Source organism: Punctularia strigosozonata (genome assembly GCF_000264995.1).
Source record: "Punctularia strigosozonata HHB-11173 SS5 unplaced genomic scaffold PUNSTscaffold_4, whole genome shotgun sequence".
Lineage (NCBI taxonomy): Eukaryota > Fungi > Basidiomycota > Agaricomycetes > Corticiales > Punctulariaceae > Punctularia > Punctularia strigosozonata.
Window position 1 is genome coordinate 1,006,214 of NW_006767436.1, and position 27,192 is coordinate 1,033,405.

At 57.0% G+C, this 27,192-nt stretch overlaps 10 protein-coding genes across 10 annotated transcripts; 3 read left to right on the top strand and 7 right to left on the bottom strand.

Moving 5' to 3' along the window:
- Positions 1-157: 157 nt before the first annotated feature.
- PUNSTDRAFT_51136 (uncharacterized protein) lies at positions 158-5,545 on the bottom strand. Its single transcript, XM_007381964.1, has 2 exons — positions 5,323-5,545; positions 158-5,273 (listed from the first exon to the last, which is right to left on the bottom strand). The coding sequence occupies exon 2, from the start codon at positions 4,603-4,605 to the stop codon at positions 2,071-2,073; it is 2,535 nt and encodes an 844-aa protein (XP_007382026.1). The 5' UTR covers positions 4,606-5,273; positions 5,323-5,545; the 3' UTR covers positions 158-2,070.
- Positions 5,546-5,819: 274 nt separating this feature from the next.
- PUNSTDRAFT_84636 (acyl-CoA N-acyltransferase) lies at positions 5,820-7,266 on the top strand. Its single transcript, XM_007381965.1, has 5 exons — positions 5,820-5,903; positions 5,973-6,042; positions 6,119-6,446; positions 6,537-6,555; positions 6,758-7,266. Exons 1-5 carry the CDS (start codon positions 5,835-5,837, stop codon positions 6,857-6,859), a joined length of 588 nt encoding a protein of 195 aa, XP_007382027.1. The 5' UTR covers positions 5,820-5,834; the 3' UTR covers positions 6,860-7,266.
- A 373-nt stretch (positions 7,267-7,639) lies between these two features.
- Positions 7,640-9,724, bottom strand: PUNSTDRAFT_132606 (uncharacterized protein; the record flags this gene model as incomplete). Its single annotated transcript, XM_007381966.1, has 4 exons — positions 7,640-7,933; positions 8,028-8,348; positions 8,418-8,739; positions 8,802-9,724. 4 exons carry the CDS (start codon positions 9,722-9,724, stop codon positions 7,640-7,642), a joined length of 1,860 nt encoding a protein of 619 aa, XP_007382028.1.
- Positions 9,725-10,040: 316 nt separating this feature from the next.
- On the bottom strand, positions 10,041-10,735 carry PUNSTDRAFT_132607 (uncharacterized protein; the record flags this gene model as incomplete). The annotated part of the gene is made up of 3 exons (XM_007381967.1): positions 10,041-10,103; positions 10,164-10,305; positions 10,590-10,735. The coding sequence occupies 3 exons, from the start codon at positions 10,733-10,735 to the stop codon at positions 10,041-10,043; spliced, it is 351 nt and encodes a 116-aa protein (XP_007382029.1).
- Positions 10,736-11,315: 580 nt separating this feature from the next.
- PUNSTDRAFT_51149 (uncharacterized protein) lies at positions 11,316-13,139 on the top strand. Its single transcript, XM_007381968.1, has 3 exons — positions 11,316-11,519; positions 11,575-11,645; positions 11,698-13,139. Exons 1-3 carry the CDS (start codon positions 11,337-11,339, stop codon positions 13,103-13,105), a joined length of 1,662 nt encoding a protein of 553 aa, XP_007382030.1. The 5' UTR covers positions 11,316-11,336; the 3' UTR covers positions 13,106-13,139.
- A 1,742-nt stretch (positions 13,140-14,881) lies between these two features.
- PUNSTDRAFT_64502 (NADH-quinone oxidoreductase) lies at positions 14,882-15,740 on the bottom strand (the record flags this gene model as incomplete). Its single annotated transcript, XM_007381969.1, has 5 exons — positions 14,882-15,102; positions 15,160-15,231; positions 15,282-15,374; positions 15,424-15,561; positions 15,617-15,740. 5 exons carry the CDS (start codon positions 15,738-15,740, stop codon positions 14,882-14,884), a joined length of 648 nt encoding a protein of 215 aa, XP_007382031.1.
- A 421-nt stretch (positions 15,741-16,161) lies between these two features.
- Positions 16,162-16,589, top strand: PUNSTDRAFT_64412 (Prefoldin beta-like protein; the record flags this gene model as incomplete). Its single annotated transcript, XM_007381970.1, has 3 exons — positions 16,162-16,253; positions 16,304-16,436; positions 16,488-16,589. Coding segments are annotated over 3 exons (327 nt in total), but the record flags the coding sequence as incomplete, so codon positions are not given.
- Positions 16,590-16,744: 155 nt separating this feature from the next.
- Positions 16,745-17,634, bottom strand: PUNSTDRAFT_132610 (uncharacterized protein; the record flags this gene model as incomplete). Its single annotated transcript, XM_007381971.1, has 5 exons — positions 16,745-16,907; positions 16,963-17,019; positions 17,079-17,159; positions 17,213-17,506; positions 17,561-17,634. 5 exons carry the CDS (start codon positions 17,632-17,634, stop codon positions 16,745-16,747), a joined length of 669 nt encoding a protein of 222 aa, XP_007382033.1.
- An 817-nt stretch (positions 17,635-18,451) lies between these two features.
- Positions 18,452-19,363, bottom strand: PUNSTDRAFT_142518 (uncharacterized protein). The gene is made up of 5 exons (XM_007381972.1): positions 19,217-19,363; positions 19,093-19,164; positions 18,963-19,043; positions 18,853-18,909; positions 18,452-18,792 (listed from the first exon to the last, which is right to left on the bottom strand). The coding sequence occupies exons 1-5, from the start codon at positions 19,285-19,287 to the stop codon at positions 18,630-18,632; spliced, it is 444 nt and encodes a 147-aa protein (XP_007382034.1). The 5' UTR covers positions 19,288-19,363; the 3' UTR covers positions 18,452-18,629.
- Positions 19,364-22,529: 3,166 nt separating this feature from the next.
- On the bottom strand, positions 22,530-26,067 carry PUNSTDRAFT_84646 (protein serine/threonine phosphatase 2C). Its single transcript, XM_007381973.1, has 7 exons — positions 26,002-26,067; positions 25,192-25,946; positions 24,962-25,142; positions 24,780-24,908; positions 24,659-24,727; positions 22,777-24,609; positions 22,530-22,726 (listed from the first exon to the last, which is right to left on the bottom strand). Exons 2-6 carry the CDS (start codon positions 25,922-25,924, stop codon positions 24,126-24,128), a joined length of 1,596 nt encoding a protein of 531 aa, XP_007382035.1. The 5' UTR covers positions 25,925-25,946; positions 26,002-26,067; the 3' UTR covers positions 22,530-22,726; positions 22,777-24,125.
- Between the last annotated feature and the right edge of the window lie 1,125 nt (positions 26,068-27,192).

Consider the following 27,192-nt stretch of genomic DNA (forward strand, 5'->3'; position numbering starts at 1 on the left):
CCGTCTCCACGACGGCGGCGCCGTGCACTTTGATTCACGAGCGCCGCGTGACAGACACTACTCGCTCGAAATAGCCCAACACCCGTTGCGGGCGCGCATGTGCGGGTTCGGTGACAAGGTAAGGGCTTCATCCACTCCCTCGGATCCCTACGGGTCGGTGACTCTGATCGTTTCATTAATCACAGGATCGACGGCCTATAGCACCAGCTACGGTAGCGAAGATGATCGTGAGGACCAAGGACAATAATGTAATAGACGTCGAGTAGGTCTATTCGCGCAAGCCATCGATGCGACCGACCCAGAAGCTTACCGCCGACTTTGACCGTGCAGACAGATAGATCCCACCTTCTTCGTGGTCACCGTGGACCTTTGGTCGGAAGACGGCAACAAGGAGATGAACCTCGTCCTCCATCCGTCGTCCGCTGACAGGCATGCGAGCAGCCATACACCCAAGCATCGACGGCGCGGTAATACAGGCCCATCTACCCGGGAGAGCCCTACCGTGCCTAGCGACTCGTTACCGAACACATCCTATCACGGACGTACTCCAGCGGATTCTTCGGTACGTCGTTCGCATCTTCGGCTGCTGCATGGCTAACATCTAGCGCCAGCAGCAGTCCTCGTCGGTGACCCCGATCCTGACGCCCTCAAACTCGTCATACGGACCCGCCTATCCGTTCCCTCAAAGCCAATCCGCATCCGCGCTTCCGTCTTCCTTTACATTCGCTCACTCTAATCCATACGGCACACCACAGCATCAACCACAAGTTAATACATGGGGCTACGGCACCCAGGTCCCCGATCGCGCTCCCTCGCAGTACAACAGTGCCGTTCTCCCATCCATCAATTCCATGTCGCGCAACGCGTCCTCCTCATCGATGTCTAATTCCGGCATTCCCATGGTCGACCCGTGGGCAAACTCCCGGGATATGCCATCGGCGGCGCCCTCCTACAGACCCTGGGGCTCGCAGGATTCCACTCTGGCCCCTGGCATGGCCGTCCCCTTCTCGCTCGACCCCTCCCAGAGCCTGCGCGCCTCCCACCCGTACCCCTCCGCGATCTCCGCCGACCCCCGGATGAACCCGTACGACGCGTACGGGCAGCCGCGCTACCCGCAGGAGCCCTTCGCGGCGCCCCCGGTACCCGCATCGCACTACGAGGCGTCCATGGCCGCCTCCGTGTACGGCGGTGCTACCCACACGCCGCAGTACCCTCCGCAGCAGCCGTCCTCGAGCGCGAGCACGCAGAACTCGCCCCCACCCCCGCTCCCGGCGTCCGACATGCCCTCGCTCCCCCGCCATACCTACACGCGTACGCTCGTCGGCCCGCTCTCCGCGAACGCGTGTCGCCTGCTGGACGAGCATCGGAAGCCGGGCATCTTCTTTCTCTTCCAGGACCTCTCCGTTCGCACGGAAGGTACGTACGCTGTCTTTGGGCCGGTATGAACCACACAGTGCGCTGAAACCTGCTCCTTGATTTTGCGTGCGCAGGGACCTTTCGACTCCGATTGCGACTCATGCACATCGGACCGTGCGTACCGTGCCCACGTCGTATATACTTCAGACCGGTGCGCTGACGTGGCGATCGCAGGCCCAACATACCGGGTGTCCCCTACCAAGTCCAGACTGGTGTATCACCGATACTGGCACAGATCTTCACGGAACCGTTCGTGGTCTACTCGGCCAAGCGCTTTCCGGGTGTGCCGGGTAAGCATAGACTCGTCTCGTCCCACTGCCAAAAAGCCACTGCGTCTGACCAAACACCTCGCTGCGGCAGATACTACTGCGCTCTCGATCGCGTTCGGTAACCAAGGGCAAAAACTGCCTCTGGTGAGTCGCCACGTCGCTGGCTGCGCTGACTGACGGCATATCAAACTAATGTTGCACTGCAGCGGAGCAAGAATGGTGAGAGCAAAGGTCGCAGGAGGAAGCGCAACGATTCCGACTCGGGCGGGTCCGACGACGGTTACGATTAGACACAACTTATTGGCGGTGACTTTGAAACACCGATCTTCGCTATTGTGTACCATGCGTGTGTTTGTGCTATCATGCAAATTAATGTATTGGCGCTTTATGATATTTTATGTCGGTTCTTTTGGAGGCCGCGAGTCTCGGCGCGAAGGTATTCGTCAATGGCCATCACTGTCCGTGGGTAGTCGCTGTAAATGCGAGAGAGTTGCTCTCTAGCGATGGCGGCACGAGACCACGGCTCCTGTTCGGAATCCGTCACCGGTGGTGGGTCCTCTCCCGGCGGTCTTATTGGCTGGACAATCGATCCCGACTCTAAGTGTTCAAGCACGTTGCTCAGAACACCAATCGTGACACCGTGCGGACGCCACTGGTTCCACTGGATGGAGACCTGTTGCAAAATGTGCAGTGGATGCGCGTAATCGAAGTTCTGCTCTTCGTTCTCGCTGAGATCGAGCAAGTTCCGCGTCTTCCGCGTCGATCTCTTGACCATCTCCCGACGACGCTTGCTCCGGCGCAACGGGGACTCGGAAGGAAGGTCCAGCACCGTCTCCTCCCTGTCCACCGCGTCGTCATAGAATAGCGGCGAATCCGGCTTGTCGTTACGCTGCTCGGCGAGTTGCCTGGCCTGGTCCTGGTACGGTAGGATCACCCGTTCCACGACCTCAAACGCCAGCTCCGGTTCCCCTGCGCGGACGAGGGCAACGACGAGGTGATTCCAGTTGTGCGAGTCGAAGGAGAAGCCGTGCACCTGCAACTTGTGCCAAACCCCCGCGACCTCATTGTGTTGTCCGGCCATGGAGAGAGCGTCGATGTAGATCGAGAGCGGCACGCAGAGTACGTTCGACTGCCGACGTGGCACCTCGCCTGCGGATCCATTCTTGGGGAAGAGCGCATCCACACGAGAGTACCGCAATGCCATCTGGAAGATCTGAGGCCATACCTGCTGCACGCTCTCCAAATTACGGGTCCGACGGTAGGCGTCCATGAGCATGGTTAGAGTACCCAGCGTGGGCTCTCCGCCGGCGTCCAACAACCGTTGAAACAACCTCTCCACGTCAGCGGGGCTGTCGCGCCGCCGATAAGAACCCATCAAGGGAGCGTAGACGTCCTCCAACGCCTCCGCTCGTGATCTCTCGATGTGCATCCAGCTCTGGTCGTTGCCCTCCGCCATGAGACTGGATAGGAAGCTTTCGGCGATCTTCATACTCTCTTCCGTCCCCTCGCCGCCGTAGGCTTTGAGGATAGTACCGAACGTGACGGATGTTGGCTGAATGCCGCGCGTACGCATATCGTCGTAAACGGCCTTTGCCCGCAGCTTGTCGCCCCGGCGCAGATAGCCCGCCATGATGATGGTCATCACGTACGCGTTGATGTGCAAGTCTGAATGCCACTGCTCGCTGAGTCGGTCCATCTCGACAAAGATGCTGCTGGCGATGTCCATCAAGTTCGCATCGCAGGCCGACTGGATCAGAAGGGCGAAGGTGTATCGATCCGGACGCAGGCCGGCCTCGTTGAGCTTGTGAAAGATCGCCGATACGACCCTGTACGGGGCACCGATGAACACGTATGCCTTGAGCAAAGTGTTGTAGATGTCGATGTTGAGCGAGATTCGGCTGGTTGGCGACTGCTTGAGGTAGTCGAAGGCTCGAATGACACCGCGCCACGAACCCGCTTCGACGTGAGCGTTCATGAGCGCGGCGATCATGCGCCAATCTGGGACAATGCCTTCGCTGATCGCCCGCTTATAGATGGCTTCGGCGGTGATGGGGTCCTTCCGGTCCGCGAGCGTCTTGACGACGGTCGTATAACTCACGGCGTTCGGAGGAAGGCCGGCTTCGTGCATCTGGTCGAGCACCGCCGCGAGGGAGTCTACGTCCTTCCTGTTGGCGAAGCTTTTGAGTATGACGGTGTAGACGTAGACGTCAGGTTGGATTCCCGCGCGCGACATCCTCTCGAGCCAGGCGTTGAGGCCCTCGAAGTCGCCACGCTGTACATGTGCGAGAATGACCGCCGTATAATGGTAAATGGTGGGAGACCCCGCTGAGGACTTGCTATTCTGGAACAGGTCGGCGAAAAGACGCGTGACGTTCTCAGTATCGCCATTGACGGCGTGCGCGTGAAGGAGGAGTGCTTTGTCTGCGTTCGAAACGCCTCCGAAAAACCGATGGATGTGGTCATAGAACCGGATCGCGTCGGAAGCGTTGCCCTGGTGCGCGAAAAGAGACAGGCCGGTGGAATGGTAGAATCTGAATCGCTGCCCTTCTGCGGCCATCCCGGAGAAAAGTGGGTTCGCGAGCTCGAATTTGCCGGACTTGACAAGCGCGCGGACGACCCGTAATTTCAGCCGCACGGGAGCGTCCAGGCCTTGGTCCTGCATCTCATCCAACACGCCCAGAGCATGTTCGCCCATTTCCCGTTGGCAGAAGACCTGTATTAGCAGTTCGCAGGCGCGGTCCCGTGTTTGCTTGTCCCAGTGTGATCTTGCTTGCTGAAGCAGGGTTACTGGACTACCCATGACCTCTATCACGTCATAGACCAGCTCCAGAAATGAGAGGGCTTGCCGCGTGACGGGCGCCGAGTACTGGAGATCTCTCCGCCAATGAATGTAGGAGTACCATAGATCCCAGTGCTCCATGATCATCACGAATGCGTCGCGAGGACCGTCAAAATACCAGCTGGCGAACAACACGCTCTCGAGGGTTCGTATCACAAGGATGTGATCCTCGTCGGTGGTCGTGAATTGGGCGAGACGATGCGCGTACGTGAGCGCGTCATCGATATCGCCGATGGCCGCATAAGTGCGTGCAGCTATCGAATGCTGACGAAGGACAGCAGATTCCTCAATATCCGGCGCCACATCGCGTAGCAACGCATGCAGACGTTCCCGCCAATGCTGTATCAGCTGCGGGTCCCGGCGTTCTTCCAGGAGCGTGACGAGTCGATCGGCAAAAGCTAGGGTCTCTTGAGGATATGGACGTTCCGTTCGATCGTGACGCTGTGCATCGACATATGCCTTCCATGCAGATTCCGGGTCAAATCGAGGGTCCGGCAGGGCCGCGGCGATGCGGAAATGATCCAGAGCTGATGAGGTGCTGCCAGCGATGGGATGAGGAGCGTGTGGTGCGAAAGCGGGTGATGAGGAAGCGTGACGTTTTGCAGGCGGTGTCCATGAGCATCGACCGGGATATCGGCGTGATTGCGTGCTGGGCGATAGGGCACGGAGGAGCGAAGTTCTTTCCACAGGCCTATACGACTGCGCCCGTCGCCGTATATCCCCTTGCCCCATAAATGAACGCTGATAATCTGTGGAGCGAATCAGAGCAAGAACGTCTACTTACACGAGGTAGCTTACCATATAGCCATCGCGAATGTGCCGTGGTAGCAACTTTTGCTATATGCCCGACCCATGACCATCCCTCCTCGTCCTCAGAGTTCTGCCTCCGTTTCCCCTGAGCACGCGTGGAAGAACTCGGCGTCTCGTGTAGCACACGTTGAGCTGTAAGCCGTGCCATGTTTACAAGAAGTTTGGAAGAGCTGGCCGTGGGTCGGGCGGACAAAACGTTATGGAGGACGACGGCACAAGGCTCGAGCATTCCGGCACCCGTGGGGGTAACCGCCGGTCAGAGCCTGAGGGCGACGGTAAGCAGCGGCGTAAAAGACTGTTTTATGACCATACCTTCGATAAATAAACCTCAGCCAGCGTCGGTCGAGCACGGCTACGTCGAATTTCGTCGGTGAGCAAGTCGGGAGACCAGGCCCGTCCAGGTCACGTTCTCGCGTCAGCCACCATAAGCGCCCGCCGCTTTTCCCTGGCTCATGACACGAGCGCCTATTCGATCTCTTTGTCCGGCTTCGATCTCAATAATGGTACAGGGCGTACCTCCCGCGCACGAACTCATCGTTGTGCCATCCGAGGGCGAGGAGCGCGAACGCGTGAGGGACATGTGCCTACGATGTCCCTACCTAATCCTGCTCACTGCCCACCTGATCGCCCGTGTGTAGCTCCGGCAACAGTGCTACGACGTCCGCATCGCCGTATTCATCGATGAGCAAGGTTTTTCCATAGACGACGGTCAGGTCGTCCTCCCCGGCCTCCCACCTTGCCTCCGTCACCGCCCCACCTGACTAGCGCACTCTAATCCCAATAGAGATCGACAAATACGACGAAACGGGCACTCACATCCTCCTCCGGCTCACCGCGCCGGGGGACCTCAACCTTAAACCCGTCGGGACGATACGCTGCGTCCGGCTCCCGGATCACGACCACCGCTCCGGCGGGGACTACTACTGGAAGCTGAGCAGGCTCGCGCTTCTGAAAGAATGCCGCAAGTGGGGCTGGGGCGCCGAGCTCGTGAACGCGCTGCACGACCACGTCCGCGCCGACGCGCGCGCGCTCGCGTCCGGCTCCGGTCACGCCATGAGCCAAGCCACGGTCGTCTGCCACTCGCAGATCCCCGTCAAACGGTTCTACGAGAGGTAAGCGCTGATCTAATACTGCCCGTGCGATACAGAGCACCGACCGACGGCGGTGCGCCCCTTCCCCTCCCCCTCCCGCGATCCTCGAAGGTTCGGTTACAAACCAGAGGTAAGTAAGCCCTAGTGCCGCTCCATTCTCGTTCTCGTCTATCAGTGGGTCGGCCCCGACCATCCGGCCTCGCTTCTGCCGTCCACGCCCGATGTCGGAGCGCCCAGGGCCACTTTGCCCAAACAAAGCCTGTTGCTTGGTTAATCCCATTCAATCGCGCCGAGCACTCCGTATGAACTCTGCTTTCTCTCTCTCTTTCTAGGGTGACGAATTCGACGAGGACGGCGCACCGCATCAGCGCATGGTCCTGCGTTTGGACCTGACGGACCCGCTTAGCGGCACGCCACCGGCCTCTAGCTCATAAAGATCCAGGGTGGTTTCATGCGCATGGACGGATACACGGCGGTCTCGGACAGGCGATCCTACCGGAACACCCAATCTTCACGGCATAATTAACGAGCCCACTGTCGAGATAAGGTTGGATACCGTATGCGAACGGTCCGATCTTGGCGCGCCCAAATCGTATATAGCACCGGATCGTAATGTTGGTTCCGCAAACATACTACATGCGATCACCATGCTAGATTAGGACTGAGTAAAGTGAAACAAGTACGCATGTCAAATGGGCACCGCAGATTGCTGGGCCAGGCATATCTGTCCATTGGCCTAGACGAGGAGAGGTACTATACATTTCCACATATACAAGGGGGTGTGGTGACGTGTGAACACGAGCGTCTATGCCAATTCCACGATAGAGATACATTCGGTATAGGGGGAGTGGTGGGTGGGGTCTTAGGCATCCTTCGTGTAATCGATACCAGTACAAGGAAAGAACACTAGTCCGATGGGAAGGGCACGAGGAAAGGCATAAAAAGCTCCAAGCGCGCTTCAAGCTTCAGCACCGAATAAAGAAGATTGAACATATATTCGCAACTCGCGACTCCCTTCCGCCGCGTGAACGAACGAAGGAGAGGTATAAGCGGCGGACCAGCTAGGATCCGCCATTGGGGGGAGGTCGTACGGGTCGTGACAGGGTCGTGACTGGAGAATGAGACGCTAAGAAAGAAGCCCATATACCGGAAATAAAAGTCCCTGAAATGGAGGTGAACGGAGGAAAGAAGACCGCGGGAGGGAGGCTCAAAATTCAAGAGGGGATGGAGTGGAAAGTGGAAAAGCCATCAGCGGTGGCGGCGGTCGCGCCTTCCCGATTGAGACGCGCCTCGGCCTCGCCGGCCTCGACTTTGATGGACGGCGCCGACGTCGCCGGCGCGGCCGCAAAAGTACGTGGGATCGAGGCGGCGCTTGAAACGGGGCTGCCGGGGAGGATGCTGAAGTTGATGTTCGAGTATCCGGGGGACGACGCGGCGGAGCCCTCCTCGTAGATCTTGCGAGCCGTCTCGTACTCGAGCTTCTCTCGCTCGGCCTGCGCAAGGAAGGGCTACATAGAAAGCAACACGAATTCAAAGTCAGCTCACATTGTCCCTCCAGCGCTTCCCAGCTCATGGGCTCAGGGCGTAGGGTTTGAACCGTACCTTACGCTCTTCGTCGGTCATGGATCGCCACTTTGACGCTGCGAGTACGCTCTGCTTGGTCGTCTCGGTCTCGTGTCCGAACACCTCCCTGACGAGGCCCGGGTCGGACCGAATGGCCTGAAGGAACATGAAGTACGCGCTGAGCGGCTTCTTGGGCGCGTTAGGGTCCTTGATATTCCCCTTGCGTGACTTGCCCGCTTTGCGCTGCGAAGTCCGGAACGCGTTCTCGCGCTTGATGTCCTCGGGGGTGAGCGTGCGCATGTACGCGGCATGCTCGCGCTCGCGCTGTTCCTTGAGCATCTGCGAGCGGCGTTTATACGGCTATGAATGGACGACGGGGAATTTTCAGCTCGGAGCAAAAAAGCAGGGTAGGTGTGCATGCGAACGAACCTCCTTCTCCGCCGCGGAGAGCAGAGCGTATTCCTGGCCGGCTTCCTTGGCGGCCTGCGCCACGTTGAGCTTCTTGGTGCTCGTCTCCTGGTGTCGCTGTATCCAATCGGTGAAATAGAGCTGCCACGCGCTCGGCGCCAGCTTTGGAGGGCGCAGCAATGACTTGGCCGGGGCTGTACCTGCTGCGAACCAAGACGAGTCAGCGGACGCCCTGACGAGAAGCGCGAAGCGGAAGAGACGGGAGAGGGTGGGAGCGCGCGGGGGTCTATTACGGGCGCGGGCGTGGGCGTGGGCACGAGGGGAAATGGCGAGAACGGAGAAGCTGCACAGGCGGGGAGGGGGGACAATGACGCACCGGATTCGTTGCCTGATTCAGAGACGGACGTGGGATCGTCGGCGGGCGACGGGCGCTTCCTCCGAGCGCGCACTGTCGCCTCGCGATCGTCGTTCGAGAACGAGACCGACTCGGCCCGCCGGCTGTATGGCCGCGACAGCATCGGCATGTGCGCGTTCACTTGCGCGTGCGGGCGCGAGAGCATCAGCCCGGACGGCGCAGGCGCGCTCGCGCTCTGGAACAGCTGCGTGACGGACGTCGTGCGCTGCCGGTGGATCGGCCGCCGTTGCGTGACAGAGTAGTCATCGTCTGCGCCAGGCAGCGGGGGCAGCGGGAGCGAGGGCGACAACGGCGACGCGAGGTGTGGCGGGCTCGGAACAAAGAACTGTTCGCCCCATTGATGCTGGTTGAAGGTCTCGGGTGGCGAGACGGACGAAACGGCGGGCGGCGAGTACACGCTCGGATGGGCGAACAATGGCGACGCGGCCGGCGGCGACGCAGGCAGGGCGGCAAAGTCGCTGTAGGGCGAGAACGACGACGGCGAGAAGGACGCGTCGGTCCGAAACGGCGACTCGGGGGTGTCGGGCACGGTGGGGGCGGAGGTCGACGGGATCGGGATCGGGGCGGAGGGCCCGGCGGGGTCGAGGGGCTCGGTGAGCCAGTTGGCGAAGGTGAAGGTGTCGGCGTTGGAGACCATGTCAACGGCGCCGTAGGCGGGGTCGAAGGGCTTGTCGAAGAGGTCGGCGTTGTCTAGGATCGGGTGCTGGTGGACATCGTCGAGGTCGAGGGCGAAGACGCCGTCGGCGACGGGGTCGAAGGAGTGGTAGTAGGACTGCATCGGATAGGCGCGGGGGAGGAGATGGGGCTGCGCGCTTACGGGTGCGGACTTATAGGAGGGGGGAGCGGCGGATGCAGCTCGGACGTGGACGAGTCGGCGGAGGCGGACCCGGCGAGTTGACAGAAAGCGTCGCATTATAAGCAAAGACTGAGTCGGAACAAGGACGCGCGCGAATCAGGACGGGGCTGCACCGCCCGATTCGGCCACCTAACCCTCGGCACGGTCACTCAACGCTTTCGCAGAAGCTGCCCAGGCCGATAAGTAGCCTCGCGTCGAACCCATCACGCCCGTCACGCTCTCGGGCGCGGGTCCCAGGCCCGGAAGCCCAATCCATCCTCCCTCCGCAGCACAGGCGCTCGCTCTCCCATGTCCGAGGATGCCTGCCATAAGAAGCCAATCTATCTATCAAGCCCTATCCCCGGCGCATCCATAACTAGCCACCCAAACGTCGTCACAGCACGACGATCTGTTCTGCCGGCCGGTATCGCGGGTTGTTGTACACACTCTTCCCCGCCTGGTGATCGCAATCAGGCCACTGCAGATGGAAGCGCGCGCAGGCAATCAGGCCACTGACCTCCCAACCCTTGACGTCCTTCATGATCTCCTTCTCGCGCGCGATGGCCGCCTGCTCCCTCCGATACGCGTCTCTATCGCTCTCCGCCAGCAGCAGCGGCACAAGGTGCAGCCGCGACCACGTCTTCTCGCGCACGAGCTCCCTGCGCACGAAAACCAGAGGGAAATCACGATCATCAGCGGTCCGGAAACGGGCACGAACGTCCAAATCAGGAGGTGCTGATAAGATGCTGCCGCGGCCCGGAACCAGAGTGCCACGTTCCACGATGGGCGGCGCGATTGGGGCCCGCCGCTGCGGCACGTTCTACGGCCAGCGCGGATAGAGTTTCGACGTGGGTCCGCTGACCGAGTACCCCACGCGAAAACAGGGCAAAAGCGGGACAAACACAACGCGCTTTTTTTTTTCTATCGGAGACGGACGACTCACTTCTTCTCGCTGTTCCCGAGTCCGACGCGGTAAAAGCCGTAGACGCAGACGGCCGTGACGCCGCCGAGGATAGCCAGCGCGCTGGGGCCGCGGGCGGGAAGGTTGCGCTTGTATTTGATAGCCTCAAAGCCGCCCGGCGGGGGCATATCCCTGTAGTCGGGTTCGGATGAGCCATCGGGCGCGGGCAAGGGTGGAATCGGAGGAAGGTGCTTACTGCCGATATGGCGCAGACACTGTTATCGCATTTGCAAAACGGGCGTGAGTGGGAAGCGGTCAGCTGAGGGCGAGAATACGCACTCTTTCACCGTGACGAGGGTCGAAAGAGGATAGAGGGAAGGAGGAATGACGGAGACAAAGTCTATGTGGATTGCGCCGGTGGTGGTAGGAAGGCAAGTGATGTCACGTGGGATGGACGAGTTGCCCCGCGAAGTGGAAGCCGTTCCGGTGCCCACGAACGCAGGACATCGGCAGTGTGATCGCCAACAGGCGAATGCGACGGACGACCGTTCAATATTATTGTCCGTAGTGTTACTATTGTCAGCCGATATTTGGTCGACGAAGGCGCGACCGTCGTTATTGCTTAGAGACACGAATGACTTGTCGCACAATCATCAGGCGCACGTCACAGCTTCCGTATTCAACGCCGCGGGTCAGAAATAAAAAGTAATCCATGTCGCGGGCGCAACAGGCGCACACGCCGCCGTGCCACAGTCCCACCCCTCTGCCCGATACTCTGCGGCCAGCACCATGTCCCGCCAGCTCTCCCCCGGGTCCGCCAACGCTCACCCCCACTTCCAACAACCGGCTACCCCGCAGTCCGTCCGACAAAAGGCCAAAGTGTACGCTCCCGGCATCGTCGCCGGTGTTGAAGATGTAAAATATCAGGCGAAATACAAGGACCTCAAGCGGAAGGTCAAAGAAATTGAAGCGGTGCGTCGCATCTCTGGAGGTCTACGGACAGCATGCTCATAAGCGAAACACAAAGGATAACGACAAGCTGCAATACAAGGTCTTGCAGGCCAAGCGTAACATTCAGCGCATGAAACTCGAGAGGGCGTAAGTCTCCATCGCTATGGAAATATCACCTCAGACCGACAACCAACCACAGAATTCTGTACGAACGACTATCTATGATACCGCCCTCACCCGAGCACCATGGCCGACCCTTGCCCCCCGTTGGCATACAGCAAGCACCGCTTCAGTATCCATCCCCTCACCCGCAAGCTGTAGAACAAGCCGCACTCGAGGCCTCCGAGCACGCGCGACGCCACTCACAAGGCCCACGCCTCGCGCCTATCGCCCTCCAGCATGACCGTTCCCGGCCGCCTGTCGAGGAAATCACCATTGGGCCCGGCATGATCCCTCCCCCTCCACACGGCCTTCCCGGCCTCCACGCACCGAACAACGGACGCATGCTCCCTGAAGGCGAAGCATACCGCCAGCTGCCGCCGCTGCCCGCAATGCAAGGACCGGGAGGACTGCCCCCGCCACGAGGACACCCTCATCACCTCCCACCGCCTCCCTCCATTCCGCACTCGCATTCTTCATCGCCTTCGGATGTCGGTGGACGCACGCCGCGTGGTGTACCAGCATCTGCGCACTCGCTCAGTCCGCCAATGGGGCCTGCCCCGCCGCACGTTGTGATGCCCGGTCCCGGGCATGCTCCTCCTCCCTCTGCGACGCTTTCGCCCTCCACAAGCAGTCGGTCGAGCAGCCACCACCACCATCACCACCACCACCATCGCACCAACTCTGGCCGCATCCACAACCACCAGCGCATCGGACCTGGTGTCAATATCAACCAAGCCGAATGGGAGCGTCAGCGCGAAGAACGCGATCGACACCGCGAGCAGATCGAACGTGAACGCGAATGGGAACGCGAGCGGGACCGCAACATGGAGAGGGAGTACGAGCGCGAACGCGAGATTCGCATGATGCGCGAGTACGAGCTCGGTCGGCAACGCGACATGGAGGTGCAAGCTATGCAAGAGCGCCAGCAGCACCGTGAGCGCGACGCTCTGCGCCGCGGCCAGACTCCACCACCCTACGCACCCTCGCTGCGAGGCGGCGCGCGCGACACCCCCCCGCGCGACGTGCCACGTCTCGAGCGTCGCGAGAGCGGGCACTCCTCCCGCCCCTCGCGTTCCGATTCACCATCCTCTTCGGGCGGGCACCCACGCGATCGTGAGCTTATCTCCGAAGGCCTCTCCCGGCCGAGCTCCCGCACCCAGCATCCCGAGATGCCAGTGGGTCATACGGCGGGCTCGCGCTTGCCTTATCCGGACTCCTCTCGCTCCCTGCTGTCTGGTCCTGGGGTTGATTCCCGCAAACGCTCGCGAGGTGACATGGAGGTTGATGACGAGGGCCCAATGCCTCCGCGAGGCGAGGCGGATCACTACAGATCTTACTCAGACGACCGCGACCGGGGCTACAAGCGCCACCACCTCCAGGACGAGCCGATGGACATCGCCCCGACGCGCGATCTGGACGAGGGTCCTGGTCAGGGTGACGAGTGACGAGGTCTTTCAAAGAAGCAAAGTTTGTATCCCGGTGGGTATGTTTCAATGTTCGGGGCGATCGGAAGCGGTCCCAGGCCCCAATCTTACGCCCTCCCTGTGCCAATATGTCCATACTCGAGCTTACCAGGAATCTTCAGATGTTTTATTTGTGCTCATTGTTCAGCTTCCGCTGCCGGAAGCTTATTACCGAGCTTCGCGGCTTCTCTCGGAATGGGTGGGGACCTCGTGCCTATTCAACGCTTCTGGGATGGACAAACTCACATCTCAGTACCCTCTCGGCCATTGTCCCCAATGCATGCAGGTTCGTATTAACATGACGGTCTGTCTATCTGGTCATCGCTCCACCGATGGTTCCGCGCCCGGCTGTGACGCCCGTTTCCATAAGCGACGTAACGAGCCCGAGCGGGACTCGTTATCAAGAGTCCCCGCCGATGTCGGGACCCCAGGCTGCGGTCGATCTCTCGGCAGATACCTGCGACCAAGTCTTTCGGGCAGGATCGGTCCGGACACCCCGCCACTGGTGCAGAGCCCCGTCCACCTCGTCATCGCTGACGGCGGGGTCGCCCCAGTCGGCGCTGACATAGCTGCAAAAGCTCGGAGGTTGCAGCAGCCGCTCGTACAGCTCCGCCGCCTCGATTAGGACCTCGTCCCTGTACGCGGAGTTGGGCTCTCGGGCGTCGAGGATGACGTCCATCGCGAACGCCGGCCGGCCTGAGGCACCCATTCTGAGCTCGGCGGCCCGCGTCGCTTCGCCCAGCCTGCGGCGCATGGGAGACGCGTAAGATTTGCGTTGAATCCGTTTGGGTTCGTGAGGGTGTTGATGCTGCAGGTGCACGGACACGCATCTACTTGACTCCGCCGGACGTCGCTTCGCGGTGTTCTTCTTTGAATTCACCTTCTCATTCGAATTGCTCTTTTCGATCTTGACTGCGCGGCCCCGCCGCACCGCCGCGCGCTTGGGCGGATGGGGCGTGTGTGCTCGACTGCGCGTGCCGTGCCCGCTCCTGGATGTGCTTAGTGTCAGGGGCTGAGGAGAGCTATGCAAGTGATAGATGGTATGGGACATTGCGCTAGAAGATATCATGGACGCGCTTACGGTATGGATGGTAACGCTCTCGAACTCTCGCCCCAGTAGGTTGTTGCTAGTGTGTCCGGGTTCATGGTTCGTAGCGTACGTCACAGAACGCCCCAGTGAAATATACTGCATGTCAAGCAGCGACGGATCATACGTATCTGGAGGATGCCCCGCATCCGATCCGCCGTGACGCGGATAAGTTGAGCTCTTTCCGAGAGAAGAATGGCGAGCGGATCCCCTGCATCCGCACGCGGACAACAAGGCGACGCAGTACCCACCATGCTCAATGCAGTACAAGCTGCGAAAGCAGACGCGACTCATCCGGAGTGACAGCCAGTGACAGTGCGATTGTCAAATCTGCAATGTTCAGATGTAATGGCATTCCATCATGCCGTGCATAGCCCGGTTTGAGATGCGCCGGTACGCGAAGCTGTACATAAAGTGATGGAATTCGCCAGCTGTAGGGAAGACATGACTCGCCGGGAGTTTCTGACGCGGCACTCCGCGGGTTCGCGTCCGAAGGCATAAATTGCAGAGGTACCTTGTGGGCGTGAGGAACGTCACAGCCGCGGGCGAACCGCGGCCTGAACTCGAGAACGAGGCATGGATCCAAATACTTATATTTCACAGTGACTCTAGCAGAGAGAGCGATGAAGGACGGGTAAAGTGACGTATGCAGGTCGCGGGCCCCTTCTCTTTCACTCCAGGATCGGTGTGCAGAGTCGGTACACTACCGGTAGACGTGGTCGGCTGTTGAAGAAACGTGTTAGCCGACAGTGGAAACGGCATGGGATCCAATACAGCTTACCGTGCAAATTGGCCGCGATTTCCGCTTCGGCCCTGTCGCCGTTCGAAAGTAGCTTCTCCTTGTTGTAGAGCAGCTCTTCACGCGTCTCAACGGAGAATTCCTGGTTTTGAGCTGGGCGGCGGAGATGTCAAAGGATGCCGGTTCCGAAAAGCTGAGTGATATGCTTACTTTCCACGATGGCATCTACAGGGCAGGCTTCCTGGCAGAATCCGCAGTAAATGCATTTCGTCATGTCAATATCTATAACGGTGTCAGAGATAGAAGACGATGGAGGAACTGAATATTCGTACCGTATTTGGTTGTCCGACGAGAGCCGTCTGCGCGCGCTTCGCTCTCAATCGTGATGGCCTGTGCCGGGCAGATGGCTTCGCACAGTTTGCATGCTGTCCACGAGTTAGCGAAGACTGCCGTGAAAAGGCCAAAACCACGTACCGATGCAACGTTCCTCTCCGCTGGGATACCGCCGAAGGGCGTGTTCGCCGCGGAAGCGGGGTGAAAGTGGGCCCTTCTCGAAAGGGTACATGATGGTGTATGGCGGTCGGAAAAACTGCTCCAAGACGATCCACATCCCTTCACCGAGCTTTTCAGGACAAGCCCTCACCCGAAGCTGAGGATGATTGCTCACCTCGGATGATCTCCGTAAAGAAAAACAAGTGAACCGCCTTGCTCAGCGCACTGGGTCCATCCTTGTACGGGTCGTAGTCCTTCCCCGGTTCCTCTGCCGCGCTGAATTGTCCTGCCCCAACCATCCCCTGCGGCGGAGGCGTTTCCAAGGGTGTCGGTCTCCCGGCGACACGCGAGGCAGCGTGGTCATTCGTGGCCGGTGCCCACGAGCGGGACGTCGACGAGAGTAGGCGGTAAGCAGAGAGCGTCGCGCGAGACGCAAGGATTGCGCGGGGTACGGCTGGTCGATGCGGGCCAGGCCGTACGAGGGCGCGAGCGAAGGACATGGCGGATGAGCGAGGTAGAGTGCGAGCACCGGTCATTTCCGCGCCAGTGTCGGTAGCGGCTGGCCTCCGTCAGCCAATCATCGGCCTCCATTTCCAAAGCTCCTATACGCTACAACCATGGCCTCCAAGAAATCCAAAGCTCCTGCCCCGCTCTCAGACCAAGGCAAGATTTCGGCGGTGCTACGTGTATATACACTATCTTGATTGAAGGGGCCAGCCAGAAATCCAGGAGAAGTACACAGGCTTGCAGAATGACATGCAGGCTCTCGCGAGCAAAATCGGCGAACTTGAATCAGAAGCGGATGAACACACGTATGCCCTCCTCCGGATGAGCAGATTGCATTGATATCAACCTGAGGTAGCTTGGTATTGGGGACTTTGAAGGATGCCCTTCAGGAAGACCCCGATCGGAAGTGTTTCCGGTTGATCGGAGGCGTCCTTGTTGAACGTACGGTCAAGGACATCGTACCAGCTTTGCAGACTAACAAGGATGGGGTATGCTGTTTGCTTCTTGTTCCTAGTCAGAAGCTAATGTACTCTGTCCAGATTCAGAAAGTCGTGACCAACCTGGCCGAACAGTATAAGTCCAAGGAGCAGGAGTTTGAGACCTTCAAGCAGGAATACAAAATCCGACCGGTGATGCGATGATGTAACAGACGTTAATTGCGGGTGTATACCAAGTGCCGAGAGCTACAAACATTCCCTATTGTGATTCATATCGCAAGTCCACAGATGCTGCTGTCCGAGATCTACAAATGAAGCCAGTGGCCCAACAGAACAAGAGGCTACGTTCGTATCACAGACTACGTAGAAATAACGACCGTTTGCTCCGTATCGACCTCCTTTGTGGTGACGGTCGTGACATCCACTACCTGTAAGATCGTTTGCAGCATCTCAACGATAATCTGGGACTGGCTCCTCTCGGATATCTGGTTCGAGACGATGCCGGTCACATCGTTCGAGTTACTAGAAACCGGCGCTCAGATGAGAACGTAGAAACGAGATGTCATCGGGGACTCACACGTTGATGCCGAAGGACTGTACTTGGTCGATGATCGTCTGAATGTCCTTCTGCTCGCTATGAGGAAGGATGAGCGTTTCAAAACATGAGTATTGCCAAGACGATGGCGCGCTCACATGGTCGTCTTTTGGACCTCGGTGACCACGAGAGACTTGACGACAGTTTGCACCACAATCGTCTCTCCTGCGTTTGAGCGCCTAATTATAACGTCACATCAACGCCGAGCTCGAATTGGAGGCTCTCTTCTCACCAATCAGATGAGATCTTGCCTGCGATGCTCTTCAGGGCGTCCGTCATGTTCGAAGGTAATGAATCCGTCACGTTCGAGTTGCTAAGATTGGTCGAGTTGTAGGCGCTCGAGTTATTTGAGTCACTCGAGCTGACGTTGCTGTTGTTGTACAACGTGGAGTTGTACGCGTCCGCAGACAGAGAGTACACCGACGTGTTGTTGTTGTTCGATCCGGACACCGTCGAGTTCGAGTTCGAGTCCGACGTATTATTTGACGACTGTACTGAGGTACTGTTCGAATCGTCCCGGATCTGCCTACTCACAGCATCAGGCTAGCCATACCGGCACCCACGAGCAGAAATGACGTACCACATCGGGCGAGCTGTGGTTGAGGCCACAAGCATGGATAGAGCAAGCACACCGGCCGCGAAAAGTCGGACCATATTGAAAGGATTGAGTCGGGTAAAGATGAGTGTGTAAGAATGAACGAAAGGTGGCCGGTAGAGCTGAGTCGAGCGCGCCGAACGAAAGAGTAAGCAGCAACTAGGCTAGCTCGAGACGAATGTCAATGAACAGAAGAGGTACTCAATACCCTGACCGAACGACCAAAAGACCAAAAAAGAGTGCAGCTCTTGCGCCTTCCACCAGAGAAGAGAGGGCTTTTATACTTGAGCCACATGACGACCGGGCATTCTCGCTTGAACAGCAGAATGTAATTCAATCCGTAGGCACTTCACCAGCTTGGCCGCAGAGCCTCAGAAGCGTTACAGGCTGCCACAGCGACGGCGGAGATTCCCTTCCCATGGTTCTGTGAGTGGAGGAGTTGGATACGACGCGCAGTGTTTACATTCTTGATCGGACCCGCGGGCCTGTGCGATTAAGGTAGTGGGCGAATGCCGGCGCGATACTACTCTCAGGTAACCACCTGAGTATTGTCACAGAACGCTACCAGCGTGCAGGATACAATCAGATCCCTTGAAACTCGAGTACGACTTCTTGAAGGCTGAAGGAGTGACAGTGTTTGCAAGGCTGCGTTTAACACGGGAAGCGAAAGACGCGCGTCCGTGAGTATTTCCGGACTTCAGTGTCCCTGCACTTAGCAACCGATCAGAAGTCCTAAACCGAATCTGTTCAGTAAAGCACGACTTGAGCATCTCGCACTGCAGCAATCGGGCGAGAGGAATGAGAGCGGTTCCGGAGATAGTCGCAGTGCGAGACGAGAACTTGAATATGCTTTTCGCACGCTTCTGTGGCCAAAATGTTAGGAGCTTTGCTCGTGCGCCATATGTTCAATAACCGGCAGGTACTATGAACAGGGTTGTAGAGATGGTAATGGAGGCCCAGGAAACAGTATTATAATGGCCCCAAAATGTCCATAGCCCAGCAGAAAATGTACGCCAGAAACACTCCATCGTCAAATGACATGCAATCAGCGGCACTAGACACCGAAGCTCGAGCTGACCAACCCAGAGCTCGAGCTGATGGACTCAGAGTTGACAGAGACAACGCTCATGATCTGCTCCAACATCTGGACGACGATCTCCTCTTCGCTGACGTTCACCATGTCGCTTTGGATAATGTTCACGATGTCGGACTGGTCACTGCACAGGTAATCGGTAATTGTCAGCCAGGCAATCATCTCAACTAGAGAAGATACAAACATGTCGATCCCGAATGAAGACATTTCGGAGATGATCTCCTGGATGTCGCTCTCCTCACTATTGACATTCGTCAGGGTAGTCTCTCACGAAGCGTGAACCGATTCACTCACACTACATTCTCGGAAACGGTTTCCAAGACCAAAGACTCGACCATTGAGTTTACAATGATGGTCTCAGAGGAGCTCGAGCGCCTAGACAGTGGATCAGTTCAGATTCGTGGTGAACATATGGCGCTCGTACCAGTCCGAAGAGATATGGCTACCGATGTTGTGCAAGTATCCGGATAGGTTAGAAGACACGGTCCTTGCTTGCCTAAACATGCTTTCATTCTTGAGTTTATTCCTTATGTTGTTTGAATACTTACATGACGGGTGCGGCGAAGATGGGGGCGATCGCTAAGAGAGCAACAGCAACGGCAGAGAAGATGCGAACCATGGTGAATATCGGAGGATTGTGAGGGGTCAGAAAGCGAGCGTGTGTTGGCGAGGGTGTGCTGTGAAGCAAGCGGAAGCGCTGGGCTTGAAGGAGCTGGAAAGGTAACCCGGTACCTGGAATGAACGAAGAGAGCACGGCTGGAGAGACTGTTCGACATATCGCAGCTTATATACCCGCCTTCCGTGGCAGAGACTCAATACGCTTTGTCCCAGGATGAGCAGGTCGAATGGTACCGATGGTGCGTGTGTTCAGATTGGACAGATTCGGAGATGCCAGACTCTGTATGAATAGGCCCAGTCCCACAGGATGTCCAGAAATAGCTCGGGGAAGTCCAATACAGTGGACAACTGGCAAGGAGTTCCTGTGTGCACATCAGATGCAAAAGGTAATTGCGTCTTGATTTGCTGAAGTGCCTTTAGGTATAATGTCCTATGTTGTCGAAACACTTGCGGAGGGTACCGTGCGCTTTCCTCGATCCAAGCAATGTGTCTAGACTACCCGTCCAGATCGCGACGCTGGGAACACAATAGGTTCGAGTTCACTAGCGGACGTTGACCGAGGTCGCCGGCGGATTCCCAGTACAGAAACAGCGCCAGGTGTTCGCAGCAACGCGATAGACCGTGGAAGGAGCCTCCCGGGCATGAAAGTTCTTCTGGCCGAGAGGTGATTCAGCACCGGAACTCCTGGATGGCCCGCACCTTCGGTTCATCAGGCCGTAGCGTTGTCCAGTTCTAGCTTTGGGCAGGAGTTCCGTAAGCTACAGACTGAAGTTCTCACGCAATGCTGTAATCATATGCATGTGACGCTGAACCACCATGGACTACGCCTTGATTCGCGTACATGCATCTCTCGCAAACATTCGAAAACGCGCTTGCCATGAACGACGAGAAGTAGCCGCTACCTACAATTACATGAGTACTTGCAATCGTGCTGCCCCCAGAACCAGTGCAATGGGATTTGCAACAAAATCATTCATCGGTGCTTCTCGAAATCCGCCGCCCCGCTTCGCCTGCATCTCTGCGATACGTAGGCTTAATATAGGTAGTTCTCATTCTCAGCACCAGGATCACTTGGTCTACTCTTACCCGCCGATGTACACGGTACGGATTTCCCGTGGGGTCAAGTCGTCTGATAGGCTAGGGATGGCTCAGCGCTCGTTCAAAGCTATGCGTGTTGCAACTAGGCAACCGTTCAGCTGTGTTCGACGATTGACTCGGACTTTCATACGTGGTTTCATCCGTTGATGCCAACCACAGGAGAGTGCCATAAGTATTAAGTACCGGCAGCATGATGGCGCGCATTTCTGCGCACTTGACAATCGAAGAAGGCTCAAGAACCATAACGCCGATCTCCCTGTTCGCAACACGGTCGACGCTGAGAGCCTCAGACATCTCGTATTGATGTGTGGCGAAAACGGGCACGACAAACTGATGCCTCCTGCAAGAACCTGTGGCTCTCGATATCAGCAGAACGTGAGATCGATGATATTTTTTCCCTCAGGACGCCCGGCTCTCATGGAGACCAATCGATTCATAGCTGCATTGCTCAGGGAGTCTAACCTGTATTTGGATGTCGCTTCAGCTCCGCCACTGGGTACGAAACCTCGAGCTCTGGACGAAGACATGCATGGATGGCAACTGACAACTATTGTGTATCAAGTGTACTTGAGCCTGAATCCGAGCAAAACGACTTCCCAATGGCCTTGTCATCTCACTGTTTGATCTTATGCGTTGTTTAGCCCGGTCCCCCCCCCCGGCGGAGGTACTGATGGACAATCTTGTGTCGGTCCGGGCTCGCGATGCGCGTGAATATGATTCACTAAGATTCGCAAATGGGATACTCTCCCATCTGGACGGCATTTCTGCATTCTCATGAAGGAAGTCGACTCGGGCAGACCTGGGGATATGTGCAATGAATTCAACGATGTATAAGCTCCTGTTTACTTGTCGCTTTCTACAGCCGCGCTGTATACTCTGATTTGTACGCAGCCAACAGGCGACGTTCTCGGATCGTTCAGACTGGCTCTGCGGCCGGTTGATTTCGATAGACAAAGGCGTATACCGAGCCTATTCAGTATGAGTTCACGTAGCGCGCAGCGTCCCTGCTGACCTCGTATTTAATTTTGACGCTCGACTGGTTCTCGATCACGTGCCTTACACTCATCGAGCCTCCATTTGGGCCTGAGCTTAGTTTGGAACTACAGCGCATGTACCCCCATCGTTCCGCCAAGCTCTGCTTTACTCAGTTACACTGATTCGGAGTCTCCGCCCGTCTGGTCAACCGCTCTGGGACTTGTATCTCTCCCTTCAGCGACAAGCTCGGCGCAAAATGCTGGCTACACAGACCCTCCCGTCCCTGACGTTTCCTTCCACAAGTCGAGCAGAAGAATCCTCGTCTCAGTACCGTCCGGCTAAGGATATAGAAAGCTTCAATGCTCTCCTACCACCTCCGATTGAATTTGTTGAAGGTTCATCATCCGGAACGCTGGCCGTTGCGGAGGGGAAGTACGAGCCCATCAATGTCCCTTCTGCCAAGGGCGCCCGGGGACCTCCTCCCTCAGTAAGTACTCCACGTATGCACCTCAGTACATGCTAACAAATGAGAATCAGGCGGATAAGGTTCCCACAAACCGGCGTGACAACTCTCCAAAGACACCCAAAGCTCCCATTACGCGTCGACTCTACGAAGGTACCTTGAACACCAATTGGAGACCAGGTATCAAGGTCGGCGTCGGCCTCGTGAACAATGGAAACACCTGCTTCCTAAACAGCGTCCTGCAATGTCTATCCTATACCCCTCCCCTGATCAACGTCCTATTGGATCACGGACAGGTGGAACCATGTACGCACGAAGGATGATGAACGCCGGCGTCATCGCTGACTGTGAAAATGTTAGGTCGAGTGAACGATAACCAGTTTTGTATGGCATGCGCCCTTCGAAAGGCGGTACTTGAACTCCATACCCGTGGGCGACAACCTTTCATGCCGACCATGATCACATCAAAACTCCAGGGTCTGTGGTTCCGCCGCGTTCCAATATCGGTCGCGTTGACAATACTGTAGCCATCGCGAAAAACATGCGACGAGGGAGACAGGAAGACGCCCACGAATTCCTACGCTACGCTATCGATGCCCTTCAAAGGTCTTGTCTGGCTGGGCATCCCCCGTGAGTCAATTCCCCGGGCCCCGTATCGTAATTACTCATCTTGCTCTAGGAAATTGAACCCGAAGCTTGCGGAAACGACCTGGGTTCACCAAATCTTCGGCGGGCGGTTGCGCTCGCGAGTGCACTGCCGTGAATGCAAACACAACAGCGACACGATCGACAGTGTACTAGACCTCAGCGTTGATATCCAAGGCTGCTCAACTTTGAAGGAGGCGTTGCGCAAGTTCGTTGCAATCGACACTCTGAAGGGCGCGAACAAGTACAAATGCGAAAAGTACGCTTTCAGAGCATTTTCTCTTACCCCATACTCATCAGGATCCGAAGGTGCAAGCGTGCAGTCGTTGCAGACAAAAGTTTCACCATCGCCGAGGCGCCATTAATCCTCACCGTCCATCTCAAACGCTTTTCACCTCTGGGCAGAAAAATTGGTCATATGCTCGACTATCCAGAACGCCTTGACCTCGAACCATACATGAGTGAAGGGGTTCCTGGGCGAGTGTACTCATTATATGGCGTCATCTGCCATGCGGGAAGCGGTCCAAACTCAGGCCACTACTACGCCTTCGTGAAAGCACCAAGCGGAAAGTGGTACGAGACGAACGACGAGCTGGTTAGCTTCACCAGTCATGTACTAGGCAAGAAGGCCGCGTATATGCTCTTCTATATGCAAGAGAAGGGCCAGGCATTGGAGGCTGCGGTCAAGCTGACCGGCAAGTCGCCGTCGGCACCCCGGGCAGGTGGTGTCGATGGTGCCAAGAAGCGCAAGATCATGGACAGCGACGAAGAGGACCTAGGAATTTCGGCGGAGCCCCGTAGAGAAACCTCGAAACGGTTCATAGGACCATTGCTCCCCGCGCCTTTATTCGACCCCGATACCGCTCCGGACAGAAGCGGGTATGCTCCCTGCACGTCTTATTTATTCGACCCCGATACCCCTCCGTGCGCAAGCGGAACCGATGCTCCTTCTACTCCCCCGAGGTCGAATCTGAAGAATGCAAAGGCTCAGGATCCCCCAAAAACCCCGATTGTGTCCCAGTCCAAGTCGTCTGGGGCACTTCAGCTGCTTGCGATGTATTCCGATGACGAAGACAACGAAGACGAGAAGGCGGATCGCGCGGGTCCGACGTCGTCTCCGCCAGCCGGGCCTCCCAGCTCAGCCGCCGTGCCGTCGTCTCCCGCGGTTCCGATAGCCGTCAGTAGTTTCTATGGTTCTTCAAAGAACAAGAAGCGGAAGTCACCTGAGGAGTTCGATGACGGCGACGAAGCACGATCCGTCCGTGAACCTTTGTCCGCGACTAAATCAAGACCGAGCTACCCATCGGTCTCCAGCTCTGGAAAGCGATGGGCGACCAATTCCATTGGTCGCAAATCGAACTTCGGAGGGGGCGCCGTGAACCCTTACAGTCGCTTGTCGGGGAGCAATAACCTACGCCGGCAAGATTCACCGAAAAGGCAACATGTCATCCACAAGTACGGCAGCAAGAACAGGCATAGAAAGCGGTTTTAGTGCTAGGTCATATATAGACCATTCCTTGACATCCTGCCAGACTTGTTATACCTACCATCATGTTGTATACATCACGTTGTTCTCTCCGCATACCACTCATGCGTTTATCATCAATGATAACTGTCCATTGCATTCTGTCCGAGCAGCGTGAACTTCCTCATGGCGCCTACAGCTTGGGTATTAGGCTTGGAGGCGGAATCTCGGAATCCCGTTCCCAGCTGACAACTGTGACCGTCACATCGTCGCGCCAGCTGCGGGAGTACGGAGCCGGAATGCTCATCAACTTCCGCAGCGAGTCTTCATCTCCGCCTCCGAAGGCATTTCTGATGAGATGGGCGCTGAGGTTGTCATCGACGAACGCCCACGACCCCTCGTTCGAAGGATCCTTCCGCTTGTCCTTGCCTTCTACCGTAGGCGTGCCCGATGCGGTCCGCACGAGATCCGGCAGGCTGGTTTTAGGGATGGCGCCTTTCAAGCCCTTCAAGTGGCCCGCGACCAGCGCAACAGCCTCCTCCGATGATAGCTTGTCCCAGAGACCATCGGTCGCCAAGATCAAGAAGCGCAATGTGGAAGTGTGCTGGGGCTTGTCAAGTGACAGAGGAACCTCGAGCTTGCGGTGGGTGATCACCGGGCGCGCAGTGACATATGGACTGTAGTATGGAGTTAGTGTGCGGCACAGCTGCAGATTGAACTACGGACGGTGTTTTGAGGAGCGACGAAGCTGGCCGCATGCTACGGTTGTTCCCTTCCAAGAAGGCCTTACTCAGGCTATTTCTCTGCATCAATAAAGGGGTCCGTAGTCTGTGTCGTCGGTGCTTACATTTCTTGCATTTCTTTGGGCCATTTGTAACGTGCATCTCCGAAGGCGCGTGTGGGCTCCAAACCGCCCAGTACACGACCTCGTTGGATAACGTACTGTGCTTCATCCGATGGATGTTCGGACTGTACTCTGTTTGAGTACATGTCATTAGATATATACTCGCGAGTGAAGAAGTAACACACCTGGCAAGTTCTTTAGGATTTCGACCAGTCTGATCTTCGCTGAGAACCTCAACTCGCCATGAGCCGCTGCCCTCGGTTGTTGTTTCGTCCCAGTAACCAGCGACAGCTCTGGCGTCTCCAGTGCATGCGACGTACAGATTTTCATGCTTGGTATCCAGCACAGCCATGAGAGCGCAGCTTCCTACAGCAAACAATGAGGATGGACCGTACTGATACGGAGACGGACTTACCGGACATGGCTGGGAGCATGGTAGCGAGCGCCATGGGATGCTGACTGAGGTCGGGCACGGTTCTCGACTCTTTGGCCTCGGTTGAAATATTCTCAGCCAAGAGCCGTATGGGTGCATTGATGATGTCGGAGTCAACATTGGAGAAGGCCGTCTGAATTGCGAGAGACACGTATGTGGGATCAGCATCAAATCCTGCCGGTTTTGAGGTTCCTAGCCACAACTGGAGACGGTCGGTAAGCCCTGTTTTGCGATACACTGGAGGTTCTTCGATGAGAGACCTGAACTCCAAAGCGACGGCAGGTATGAGGATTCTGGAGAGTAGACGAGAGGTGTCGTAACCTCCGTGACCGTCCATGACGGCAAAGAATAGAACATCCTCAGCGGACTGATGCTGAGGAGCAAGCTCGTCGCGTTGCACAAGTACTGCAGCGTTGGCGTCTTCTATGGGGTCATTGGAAGGAACAAATGCGGTGGACCACTTCCATACAATTCCGCTCGGTCTTCGCCTCACGGTAGAGGTAGCATTCGCATTCAAGCGCGCATCCACCTCTTGGCTCGTAAGGAGCGGCACGGGCTGCGTCCTTACGAACGGCTTTCCGTCGGATCCGCGCATACGAACGGGAATGTCGAATGTCTGCCGGGAGCTTGTTTTGGAATACGCGTAGTACAGGTATGTTGGGGTGCCAATGAGGACGGTTGCGCCAGCTACCGGCTTCCAAGCACGGCGCAGCATGTTGTGAGTCGCTGCTTACCACCTAAAACTGCATGTTACATGTTTTATAGCAATTTCTTGACGAAGCTATCGCATACCTTTCGTTAGGCCTGTTGAATACTGAGTCCGTATTGGTAGCGTGTAGTAGCGCAAAGGGAGTTTCCTCAGCCGCAGTACTATGACGTAACGAGGTTCCTCCTTCCGTAAACGCGCGTTGTCACAGAGTGACTAGATGTGCACGTGACATGTTAGCCCCTATTATGCGAGGCGCGTAACTTGGAAGCCACCGTGTTGTGTGTGGCTGCTCACCGAGCATCTCTTGGTTGCCCTTGTCTCTTTACCCGTCTGCTCGTTGTCTTGGCTTGATAAACTGCATTAGTACATTGCGATGAACACCCCGACTGCAAAGAAACCGCAGCAAAGCATGCAAACGGCGATTTCCCAGCGTTCTCCGCTGTCTTCATGGGAGTCTCCACAGATGAATGGGCCGCAAGACGTGAGTGGCCCCTGTCGTGGAATGAAAACGTTAAAAGTGACATCTGTGCAGAATTTACCTTGCCCTTGCGTCTCTCGCCTTTCCAGGATACGGGATTCACAACCTATCATTGAGGCGCACAACGTACAAGGTGTTCAGCTGGTGAAGGACTCCGCACCGCTGGCAACTAAAAAGGCCAAGATGATGCGTCCAGCAACGCATCTGCTGCAGAGGACTGATACTGAATCAAATGTGATGCCCTCAAACTCTTGGACAGAGCCCGAGGACCGTTCAATGGGCAGGTCAGGCGCCCGCCCCTTGGGCCGGGCGATCACTGTACTTCAACCGATTAGCACAATCACGCTCTCCATAACGAACACCGCAAACACTCACGTGCCATCGCCGTCGATGTTCGATCTTGCGCCAGACATGTCTTCGAACCATGCTGAGGCATCGCAACTCGTATTCAACTTCCCGTTCCCGAGTCCGCAAGACCTGACTGGCGTCCACACTCCTCCCCGAACTCCTCGAACCCACGAAGCATCACAATATGTTTCTACAGTGAGCGATCGATGCATGGCACCTCGAATCCTTCCCGAACCAACACGCCTGGCTTCCAGGGTGTCACAAGTACTTCTAACTGAGGCATCAGGTGCATCAGGTCCAGTCGAAGAAACGGAGGCGCTCATCCGAGGAAAATGCGGAACAACCGCTTAAGGACCAAAGAAGAACTGCTACTGGTCTTTAATTGGCTGTAGCCAGGTCACCATACAATCTGCGACCGCGTCAGCCCAGACCACCCGTTGGCCCATCT